We start from the raw sequence: 12,281 nt of genomic DNA on the forward strand, positions 1-12,281 counted from the left end.
GCTTGGATCTCCTTGCAGTCCAAGGGACTCTCAAGACTCTTCTCCAACACCACAGTTCAAAAGCATCAATTCTTCGGCACTCAGCCTTCTTCACAGTCCAACTCTCACATCCATACATGACCACAGGAAAAACCATAGCCTTGACTAGACGAACCTTTTTTGGCAAAGTAATGTCTCTGCTTTTGAATATACTATCTAGGTTGGTCATAACTTTCCTTCCAAGGAGTAAGCGTCTTTTAATTTCATGGCTGCAGTCACCATCTGCAGTGATTTTGGAGCCCAGAAAAATAAAGTCAGACACTGTTTCCACTGTTTCCCCATCTATTTCCCATGAAGTGAGGGGACAGAATGCCATGATCTTCGTTTTCTGAATGCTGAGCTTTAAGCCAACTTTTTCCCTCTCCACTTTCACTTTCATCAAGAGGCTTTTGAGTTCCTCTTCACTTTCTGCCATAAGGGTGGTGTCATCTGCATATCTGAGGTGATTGATATTTCTCCCGGCAACCTTGATTCCAGCTTGTGTTTCTTCCAGTCCAGCGTTTCTCATGATGTACTCTGCATATAAGTTAAATAAACAGGGTGACAATATACAGCCTTGACGTACTCCTTTTCCTATTTGGAACCAGTCTGTTCCATGTCCAGTTCTAACTGTTGCTTCCTGACCTGCATACAAATTTCTCAAGAGGCAGATCAGGTGGTCTGGTATTCCCATCTCTTCCAGAATTTCCCACAGTTTATTGTGATCCACACAGTCAAAGACTTTGGCATAGTCAATAAAGCAGAAATAGATGCTTTTCTTGAACTCTCTTGCTTTTTCCATGATCCAGCGGATGTTGGCAATTTGATCTCTGGTTCCTCTGCCTTTTCTAAATCCAGCTTGAATAACTGGAAGTTCACGGTTCACATATTGCTGAAGCCTGGCTTGGAGAATTTTGAGCATTACTTTACTAGTGTGTGAGATGAGTGCAATTGTGCGGTAGTTTGAGCATTCTTTGGCATTGCCTTTCTTTGGGATTGGAATGAAAACTGACCTTTTCCAGTCCTGTGGCCACTGCTGAGTTTTCCAAATTTGCTGGCATACTGAGTGCAGCACTTTCACAGCATCATCTTTCAGGATTTGGAATAGCTCAACTGGAATTCCATCGCCTCCACTAGCTTTGTTCGTAGTGATGCTTTCTAAGGCCCACTTGACTTCACATTCCAGGATGTCTGGCTCTAGGTCAGTGATCACACCATCGTGATTATCTGGGTCATGAAGATCTTTTTTGTACAGTTCTTCTGTGTATTCTTGCCACCTCTTCTTAATATCTTCTGCTTCTGTTAGGTCCATACCATTACTGTCCTTTATCGAGCCCATCTTTGCATGAAATGTTCCTTTGGTATCTCTGATTTTCTTGAAGAGATCCCTAAGGGAATAGAAACCTACCATTGCTTCTAAGAACTACAACCTAAAACTGAATAGAACTTTTTCTCTCATTGTACAAGCTCCCTAGCTCCTGATTCCTAAAATGTGTCTTTGCTAAACTTTGATCTCTGAGATTGTCATCCTAGTTCTGTAAGAGCTCTGTTATCTGTCAAGTGGTTGTCTTGCTTTCCACCATGACTTGGTCTGGAGTTTCATCAAGGCACCAGCTTGTTCTTCGTTGTCAGGACTTTATCTTCTGAATAATTTACCTTAGATATACTGGTCCAGAGTTGGGTATGCTATATCTGTGTGTATGATGTACAGAAGGATTCCATTTTGATGCTGGATTAGGGACCTGTTAAGCCAGACTCTGATGTGGGACTAGAAGCACCTACACAGGGCATAAGATCAACCATAGACTGTGTCCAGGGAGAAACCAAGAGTTCTGGCACCAGACTGAGAGGTGGGTGCCGCCCCAAATCTGGGCAAGGTCAGGCCCCTGGCAATTTTGGTAGCTGAGCTCTGGCTTCTTTGGCTCTGATGCTGGCAGAGTCCCAGCACTCAGGAAAATGAGGTTTATCCTCTTGCTTGGGGCACAGCTACCCATCTGCTAGACAATGTACTGAAGCAACCATCTAATGCCAGCTCTCTCCTCCCACAGAGTCCTGGCCTGGGGTCGTGCAGTCCAAGGGGCTGGATGGCATGCTGGACCCAAGCTCAGCTCAGCGTCTGGGCCCAATAACGGCTTTTCCAAGGGAACAGCTTTCTGTCCTGGCCACACTAAGGTAAGCACCTGCAGGGCATCCGGCTCACCAAGGTTCCTAGTTCTAGAGATGCCAGGCTAGCTGGAAACAAGCCTGCGGCTGAGGATGGGACTTCGGTGCTAGCTGTCAATCAGAAGGGGCCCGGGTGGCTCCTAGTGACGCCCTACATGTGGCCCTCCTAGCCTGTCTGGAGAGAATGTCACTCTTGCTTTCAGGCTGGTCCCACAGTTTTCAGGGACATGATTAGAGACTGAGCCACCCTGTCTAAAGGATCAGAACACAGGACCTCCAATAGACAAACAGCACCAGTCAGACCCTCCACACAGCTCGTGATCTGTCTGAACAAGTGATCTTAGGAGACTGAAGGTCCCTGATCACTCTTCATGCCCTTGCCTGTGGAGTGGAGGGCAGGGAGAGCTCCAAGTCTGGAAACAAGGGTGATCTCCACTTCCACGAGGCTTCTGCCTGCAGTCAAGATATTTACTCTTACTGTGTCTCAGTTTCCTTCTCCATAAAATGGGAAGAATAAAACCCACCTGCCAGATTTGTTGTGCTGGGTAATGAGACAATTATGCCCAATAAACCGATAAGATGTAATTATGATCTCTCCTCATTCATTTTGAGATGTCTCTAAGAATTCAGGCAAGTAGATTCTGTTTCCATTCTGCCCTGAAGTAGACGATAAATCCACAGGTGCCCACACCTGCTAGTGGTTTCTGACTGCATTCTTCTGTCATGGACATTGTAAGTGCTTTTGGATCAAGCCTGCATGATGCTGAGAAAACCTGATAAACCAGATAAAATAATTAAGTATCTAATTACTCCCTGGATCTGGATTTATGGCTTCAGGAAGGTAAAACTTATAGCCTGCTGAACGGAATTTTCATTTTGATGTTGGAGGCTGAATAAATGCAGCCCAGGATCCATCAGTTATAGTGTGTGTGCAGCCTCAGCCCTCTCGCCTCCAGAACAGCTGAGGCAGAGCAATGCTAAGTGCCCGCCTACAGAGCCTGCTGCTCACCAGCTGCATAACCCCAGGTCACCGTGCCTCTCCGAGGTCCATTTCTCTCCTCTCTAAGATTCAAGGATTGGACAGGATGTTGTTGTTAGGTCACTAAGTTGTGTCCAACTCTTTGCAACCCCATGAACTGTAGCATGCAAGGCTTCCCTGTCCTTCACTATCTCCAGGAGTTTGCTTAAACTCATGTCCATTGAATCATTGATATCATTCAACCATCTCATCCTCTGCCACCCCCTTCTCCTCCTCCCCTCAATCTTTCCCAGCATCAGAGTCTTTTCCAATGAGTCAGCTCTTTGTATCAGGTGGCCAAAGTATTGGAGTTTTAGCTTCATCAACAGTCCTTCCAATAAATATTCAGGGTCGATTTCCTTTAGGATCGACTGGTTTGATCTCTGTGTCCAAGGGACTCTCAAGATTCTTCTCCAGCACCACAATTCATAAGCATCAATTATTCAGCACTCAGCTTTCTTTATGGTCCAGTTCTCACCTCCGTACGTGAATACTGGAAAAACCATAGATTTAACTATATGGACCTCTGTCAGCAAACTGATACCTCTGCTTTTTAATATGCTGTTTAGGTTTGTCATGGCTTTTCTTCCAAGAAAAACTGCAGGAAATGCAAGTTTTCAGGCCCCACATCAAACCTACTGAGTCAGAGACTCTGGGGATGGGCCATCCAGTCTGTAGTTTAATAAACCTAAAATCAATGCAGATTCTAATGCATTGAACCTCTGGACTTGATCAGCTCCCACATGCCTTCCAGTTCATGCTTCCCCATAATAAATTCAGCCTGGGAGACGCTAGCAGAGGAGCTGGATTTTATACTGTCAGTGCCTTTCTCTGCGGCAGCCTCAGGGATTTCTCCCTGGGAAGCTGAGGGGCCCTAGAATTCCTCTCTCACTCCACGCAGGCCCCAACAACCAACTGTGTCCCAGTCTTTAGAGCTGAAGACAGCAGTCAGTTTACATTTGGAGTGGAGGCCAAGTGTAAAACACGAAATGACTCCTGACCCACACTCTAATGTGGCGAATGAGATGGAGAAGGAGGCTGGATTTTCTCAGCCACAAGGATTTCCTCTCCAGCTAGCATTTCGTGACCCTGGTTCACCAATGTAATCGCTAGTCTAAGAATCACTAACAGCTCCCTCTCAGCACTCCTCCAGCCAAGGCAAGGATTCTCTCACTCCCTCTACAAGGCATGTCCAAAGGCATGCTCAGCAGGCCTTCCAGCGCCGTTGGCCGTCCTGGCCACAGAGATGGACCAGTTACTTAGCTCTGCCCAGCAGCTTCACCACCTATTCAGGTGAGAACATCTATGTGATTGCAATCACGTGGTGCAGGAAATTTCTCTTATTACTGGAGTATGTGAATGACTGGAAAACCACAGAATGTACCTCCAGCCCAGAAGAGGGCAAGGAAGCTGGGTGGGCCTTGAATAGATGGAAGAAGGCCCCCGGCGGGTCCCCCCACTCTTCGTCATTTATCTTCCATTCTCGTGGGAGCAGGACAAACACAGACGTTCACACATTAAACAGAACATGTTCCATCCTGCAAGCCCCTAATTGCATCTTCCCCAGGTAATCATTCTACTCACAGGTCTCTGCTTAGTGAAACCCCAGTGAGGGCTGTCACCACTTCAGAAGTAAGGCTTCAAAGTTTGTTTTTAAAAGTAAATAAATAAACCCCTCCCTGGTTCACATCAACCAAGGAGAGAATATTCTTTTGTGAACTGTGCCTTGTACTTTAAATCACTAGAATAAAATACATACTAATTTTTTCTTTTCTTTCTTATCTACTCATTATTCTTTAAACAAAAGATTTTTTTAAAGAAGATTATAGGGGCATACTATTATGAGTAAGTCAATTTAGAAAAAAAAAATCCTTTTGCTCTAAGGCGTAAAGGAGAGATATATTTGCAACATTTTAAAATCTTAATGAAATAATAAAGCAATCTCTTCATGATGCAAATCTCCATTGTGTTCAAATACCCCCAGTGAGTACAGGTTAGGGGCTTCCCAGGTGGCCGAATGGTCAAGAATCTGCCTTCCAATGCAGGAGGTGCAGGTTGGATCCCTGGGTGGGGAAGATCCCCTATAGAAGGAAATGACCAACCCACTCCAGTACTCTTGCCTGGGAAATCTTATGGACAGAGGAGCCCGGCAGGATACAGTCCATGGTGTTGCAAAAGAGCTGGACATGACTTACCAGATAAACAACAACCACAACCACGGGTTACCTTGACAGTGTATTGAGGAGCAGCATTAGACTTTAAGAACTCTGTGTAGTCAGTTGAGTAGAACCAGCAGAGTTCTAGGCAGAGCAAAAAACTTTATGATTGCTTACACTCAGAGTGTCAAAGTTGGAAGATACCATAAACAGATGGAGAAATGAAGGGACGCAGAAGGAAGAGACTTGTTCACACATTCAGACTCTTAGAGGTGGAGCTCCTTGTGAGGGTTAGGTCACCTGCACGGGAAAAGATGGATGGGATGCGCGTCTGCCTCTAGGGACTTTGCCCTTTAAAGGGGAGGATAAGAGTAGAATATAATGCTGTAAGAGAATTTTAAGGAAATGCTTCTCCTTTATGGAGAAGGAAGAGAGTTGGTCTCTCTGAAAACAGGAAAAGCTCCCCAATGGACGTGGCATTTAAGTTGACTCTTGCGGCCAACAGGAAGGACTCTGACCAGCAGAGGTGGGGAGCAGGAAAGGCACTGGTTGGTGGGGGATGGGTAAAGGGGAGAATGCCTGGCACAGAAGAGCCTGAACTGAGGGCAGCGGCGGGGAAGCACAGAGCCGGCACAGCCTGTGAGGAGATCTGTTTGCCAGGAATGCAAAATATGTGGAGGGAGTAGATGGAAGGCAGGGTCTATCTGCCAGGCTGAGCAGTCCTAGTGGCTCCCTAGACAACTGCTCACCTCTGGATCTCCTGAGCATGGTGATGTGATCAGAGTAGTGCTTTAGCAAGTTAAATGGAGCAACCAGGGATGGTAGGCAACCAGGACATAAGTTGGGAGACTGTTGCATGACCTGAACCAGAAACACAGAGGTGAGGACAAAAAGCACAGTTTCAAAAGATGACACTAAAACAGACAACAAGGGCTGGATGAAAGGCAGAGAGGAAAAAGCAGAGTCCAGTGAGGAGCTGAGGCCGGGAGCTGGCAAATGAAGCAAATGGTGGTTCCAGTAATAGAAAACAGAGATGCAGAGAAACATGTTTAGGAGGATGGGGAGAGAGGCTCACAAGAGATAGTAGCTGTGAAACTACTTTCACAAATCATCAAGTGGCCCAAAATGGGGCAGCTGCTTTTGAGTAAGGGAGAAGGCAATGGCACACCACTCTTGCCTGGAAAATCCCATGGATGGAGGAGCCTGGTAGGCTGCAGTCCATGGGGTCGCTAAGAGTCGGACACAACTGAGCGACTTCACTTTCCCTTTTCACTTTCATGCATTGGAGGAGGAAATGGCAACCCACTCCAGTGTTCTTGCCTGGAGAATCCCAGGGACGGCGGAGCCTGGTGGGCTGCCGTCTATGGGGTCGCACAGAGTCGTTCACAACTGAAGCAACTTAGCAGCAGCTTTTGAGTAAAGAGGAGAAAGGAGAGGATGGTGGTCCTAGTGGGGACGTTGAAAATGAAGGTTCTTGTTTTGGACGGCTTGGTTTTAAAACATCGACACCCGTGGGGAGTTGCTTATCACGAAACTGGGAGTTCAGAACTGGCTTTCAAAGGAGAAATTGGACCGAAGATCCTGGCATGGGCATCAGCTGCACAGACATTTCAGTTGACTCTGTAGAAGAGGATGAGCTCAGCAAAGGGGAGACTGTAGAATGAGGTGAGAGCCTCTGGTAATGGGAAATAGGGAGAGGTATGTCCCTTATTAGTTGGTGATGGACAGGGAGGCCTGTCGTGCTGCAATTCATGGAGTCGCAAAGAGTTGGACATGACTGAGCGACTGAACTCAACTGAACTGAACTGATGTCCCTTATTATCATCAAATAAATTTGATGACTACATTGTAGTCTTTTCATTTCCCTATCCAAACTCTTAAGTATTACTAATATGGATATGAAGGGATGAATTTCCATTTCATTTCTTCTCCCTCCATCTACCTGATAAGAGATAACATTTCTGAGAAGCAGAAAGAAATGAAACAAGAAAGGGAGCAAAAGCCAAAGACTTGAATTAGCAGCCAACTGACTAATCAGCTGGACATTTATCTGGAAGACCATTAGCCTGCAGAACCAGTGACGGTCAAAAAGCCAGATGTGTCACTACCTCCTCTGCATGGCTGGCTGGAGAACTGGAGCAAACACAAACATTTTTTGAAGTAACCAAAGAGAAAAGAATTTGGTGGTTTTATTCTTGGTATCTTACCAAAGAGCTGTCTAGCAGCTGAAGAGAAGCACATTACCGAGAAGAAGAATGCACTGCTTTAAAACAGATTAGGAATGCACCATGTGGTCATATGCACAGCATCCAAAAGAAACCAGGCGTCGTGGTGGAAAGAAGGCAGATGGTGAGCTACTGCGGACATCCCCATTCACTCTCTCACTCATTCTCCTTGTAGAGTTTGAGGACCTTCTACATGCCAGGCACTGCACATGGCCCCAGTAAACTCAGATGGCACCACTTCCAAAGTGCTCTGAGGGAAACAGACAAGTAAACCATGATTCACAAAACAAGGAGGGGTAGTAGGGTTAGGCCCAAACCATTAGAGCAAAAAGGGGTAGAAAAAACCATATTTTTGTTTGTTTATTTTTTCATGAACAAGTATCAACTTTTATTCAATTAAATTAACTGACGAGAGAACCAGTAAGATGTTATGACCAAGTCCAAGGAGAATTCAAAGAATAGACATGTAAATGTAAACACTAAAGAATATTGAAATGAATTTGCTGAAATGCTACAAAATTGGACAGCAGCCAGAGACAATCATGAACAGACAATAATCGCCCCCCCAACCCCGGACAATCACATACATTTATATCATTTTTCTAAGACTTACACAGTTGAATATTAGCTTAACAATAGTCGATTACAGAGAACAGATGGGGAGCCCTCAGCAGGAACACCCTGTGATTGTATTTTTCTCATTTTTGATGCCTCTCATGACGTTTCCATCAAAAAAAGTAAATCTATTAAATCTCATCCACTAGCCATGCAGGTGGATGAGACAGGCTCTGTCCTCCAGGACCTTATATACAACTGGTGGGGAGGTAGTCTCAAATCATTAGGCTTGAAAAGAAGCCTGACTGAAATAAAACTATGTGCTATGAAAAGACGTGGATGGAGTGTGCTTCAAGAATGAATTAGCAGCAATATAACTGAAGAAAATAAATCCTTGATCACAGGACATTGGAATGATTCAGATGTATAAGCACCTATTTAATCCTAACAACAGCCCTGTTGTTAGTGTTTGTGGTGGTTTAGTTGCTAAGTCATGTCCAACTCTTTGCAACCCCATGGACTGTAGCCCATCAGGCTCCTCTGTCCATGGAATTTTTTCAGGCAAGAATACTGGAGTGGGTTGCCATTTCCTTCTCCTGGGGATCTTCTTGACCCAGAGATCAAACCCATGGACTCATGCCTCCTGCCCTGCAGGTGGATTCTTTACTGCTGAGCCACCAGAAAAGCCCTGGAATTGTGTTTATTGCCTGCTTTTCATCATTGAGGAAATCAGAGCTCAGAAAGATTAAGTAGCTTTCTGCTAACAAGTAGCAGGACTAGGAATCCAAATGAGTTTTCCTAACCCTAGATCCAGTGCAGAGTTCTTTTCATTACACTGATTTAGTAGAAAAGAACACACACACACTTCTGAACTTGAGAATGGGGAGAGATGGATATTGGTTGGGTGATCTGAGAAAGTCTCAAGGAAGCAATGGTACCCGTGCCAGGCTGGTAGAGTGGGCAGAGAGCAGAATGACCTGGGGGAGAGATATGGGAAGGGAGTGCATTGGAAGTTTAACACCCTGTCTAGGGGGTGCCTCTAACCCTACCAGGAAGATCTGGGGAAGCTTCCCAGAGGAAGTGACATCTGATACACATCTGCAAGTGTGTGTAGGAGCTCACCAAAAGTGTGCTCAAGAACAGAGCTAGTTTCACAGCAGGTTGCCCTGGGGGTGGTCACTGGTAGGCAAGTCAGTGCAGTTGGGTGCAGAGTCCCATCTGGCAGGAGCTCAAAGGGGCCTGCACTGCTAGCAGGGACAGATGATTTATACTATTTGGTCTATTCTTACTTAAGATTAAATGATTTTTGAAAAGACACACTTAAGAATGAAAGAGAAAGTGGAGGAGGAACGAAGGGGGGGAAGGGTAGACTGGCTTAGTAGGGGGTCAGGTTTAGATTCTATTTCTGGTTCAGTTTTTGTAACTGTCGGCCTATTAATTCATTTCTGTGGATCACTTTCCTTGCATATGAAAGGGAGATAGATGATAAATCCTAATCTAAATCACAAGCTAACAAGAAACTTGAAGTGAATGCATTTGAAAAGCTGAGAAACATCACTCATGAAAAAAGAAAACATTATCAATATCATGCTTACAAGCATGCACCGGTGGCTGAATAGCTAGACTGGCTCAGACGTCCCAGAGCTATATACTTTTTTTTTTTTTTGCCAGGCATGGATTGGCATGTTTGTGGATTTTCAATCATCAAATCTCAGAGCTGACCTGGTGCTCCTACCTGCAGAGGGTGGGTTCAAGGCTGAGGCTTCAAGACAAATCCCCAGCAGCTCTTCCCACTGCCTTCACAGGGGTTCAAACCATTGGGCAGGGCACAGCGCTGGGAGAGGTGTCAGACTCACCCTCCCCAAGCCATTCTGCTGCACACACACCACCTGCCCATGGTGACTGCCTCACTGGGAGGTGGAGAACTCAAACGATTCTTTAAGCAGTGCTACCAAGTTCATACCACAGCACTGGGCAGAATTTCTGGGACTCTGTGCGTCCCTTCCTAGAAAAGCCCACCCCTTCTGGATGAGGTGCCCAGATGGCCAGGTTGTCTGAGCCAGCCCTGTTTAAGTCTGTCATCCTAGTGTAACAGTCGTAGCATCGCCTTTCACTCTCAAAAGGGCCCCAGTTTGAAATTCCAGGGTCACCTTACCCTTAGCCACCAGGGGAAGCCTCCTTGTCATCCTCTGGGAAGGTCAACTCCGAGGGACCCAGAAACCACACTCAATCAGCACTCAGCGCCTGGTGGAATAATCCTCCTTTCTGTTTCATTCCAGGTGCATAGCGTAATGTCCATGTTGTTCTACACTCTGATCACAGCTCTTTTGATCGGCATACAGGCAGCACCGCATACCGAGAGCAATGTCCCAGCTGGACACGCCATCCCTCAAGCCCACTGGATTAAACTTCAGCATTCCCTTGACACAGTCCTCCGCAGAGCCCACAGCGCCCCGGCTGGGCCGATAGCTGCCAGGGTGGCAGGGCAGACCCACAACATCACTGTGGACCCCAAACTTTTTAAAAAGCGGCGACTGCGTTCACCTCGCGTGCTGTTCAGCACCCAACCCCCACCCGTGGCCGCAGACACTCAGGATCTGGACTTCGAGGCGGGCGGGGCCACCTCCTTCAACAGGACTCACAGGAGCAAGCGGTCGTCATCCCACCCCGTCTTTCACCGGGGGGAGTTCTCGGTGTGCGACAGCATCAGCGTGTGGGTGGGGGACAAGACAACGGCCACGGACATCAAGGGCAAGGAGGTGATGGTGCTGGGAGAGGTGAACATCAACAACAGTGTATTCAAACAGTACTTTTTTGAGACCAAGTGCCGGGACCCCAACCCCGTGGACAGCGGGTGCCGAGGCATCGACGCGAAGCACTGGAATTCGTATTGCACCACGACCCACACCTTCGTCAAGGCGCTGACCATGGACGGCAAGCAGGCCGCCTGGCGGTTCATCCGGATCGACACGGCCTGCGTGTGTGTGCTCAGCAGGAAGACTGGGCAGAGAGCCTGACCTGCCGCAGCCCCCAACCCTTCCCTGCTCCCCTCTACACTCTCCTGCGCCCCTCCCTACCTCAACCTGTAAATTATTTTAAATTATAAGGACTGCATGATAATTTATAGTTTATACAGTTTTAAAAAATCATTATTTATTAAATTTTTGGAAGCAGCTTGTGTGCTGGCCCTCCAGTCATTCTGCCCAGGCTGACCATCCACAAGTCTTGGTTCGGAGGCTGCAGGGAGGAGGGTCCACAGTACCCCCTGGCTTTCTCTCAGTGTGAGTGTGCTCAGTCATGTCTGACTCTTTGTGACCCCATGGACTGTAGCCCACCAGGCTCCTCTGTCCATGGGATTTCCCAGGCAAGAATACTGCAGTGAGTTGCTATGCCCTCCTCGAGGGGATCTTCCCAATCCAGGGATTGAAACCCCATCTCATGTAACTCCTCCATTGCAGGCAGATCTTTACCACTGCGCCACCTGGAGTATCTTACTCTTTCTCGCAGACACACTTGTAACCCTCACCCACCCGTCACTCCCAGCCAGCCGTGCCACTTTGGGGAAAGCTAACTGGATTCAGATATTAGCCTAAACTGGGCATGATTAGGAAGGGACATCTGTCAGATTGCAACTTTGTTCTGCATTCCAGAGCCAAAGATACCTAATCCTTGGATTACCAGCCCAGATTCTTGAGCCTTGATTGCTTCACTGGGGGAAATTCATGGAGCCTCATTAGAAGGCAGATCCCTGCCGGGCACAGAGCTACCTCCCACCTCAGAGGGGCCCAGGCGGGGTCCTGGAAGGATGGATGGATAGGAGGAGACTTGCACTAGATGGATAGGAGGAGACTTGCACCAAAGACTAATGAGGCAGGCTCTTTTTGTGAGAGGATGATCTGCTTTTTTTTTTTTTTTTTTTGCTGAAAAGCTCTCTCAAAGAGTTGTAACAAAATAATCTCAGGAGGCCTGTCAAGGTAGATCTGATTACATGTTAAGATTGCCTTAGTTCTAATAGCTGGCCCTCAATTTATCCCCCGGTGGCTTCCTGCAGAAAGACTCCATTCCCCCAGAAAACATGATGACCTCTAACACTCCTGCCACCCATTCATGGCCCCACAGCAACTTCCAGTGGCCCCAGCATCAGTC

The 12,281-nt window shown here is 46.9% G+C and overlaps 1 protein-coding gene across 4 annotated transcripts in view; it reads left to right on the top strand.

The window, feature by feature from the left end:
• Positions 1-11,309, top strand: part of NGF (nerve growth factor) — a 58,518-nt gene extending 47,209 nt beyond the window's left edge. For all 4 annotated transcript variants that reach the window (XM_061410272.1, XM_061410265.1, XM_061410277.1 and 1 more), the window contains exons 2-3: positions 2,067-2,190; positions 10,415-11,309. In XM_061410272.1, coding sequence (XP_061266256.1) covers positions 10,427-11,152 — 726 coding nt within the window. In that variant the 5' untranslated portion in view covers positions 2,067-2,190; positions 10,415-10,426 and the 3' untranslated portion in view covers positions 11,153-11,309. The remainder of the gene's footprint in view (positions 1-2,066; positions 2,191-10,414) is intronic.
• The last annotated feature ends 972 nt before the right edge of the window (positions 11,310-12,281 follow it).

Source organism: Bos javanicus, chromosome 3 (genome assembly GCF_032452875.1).
Source record: "Bos javanicus breed banteng chromosome 3, ARS-OSU_banteng_1.0, whole genome shotgun sequence".
NCBI lineage: Eukaryota > Metazoa > Chordata > Mammalia > Artiodactyla > Bovidae > Bos > Bos javanicus.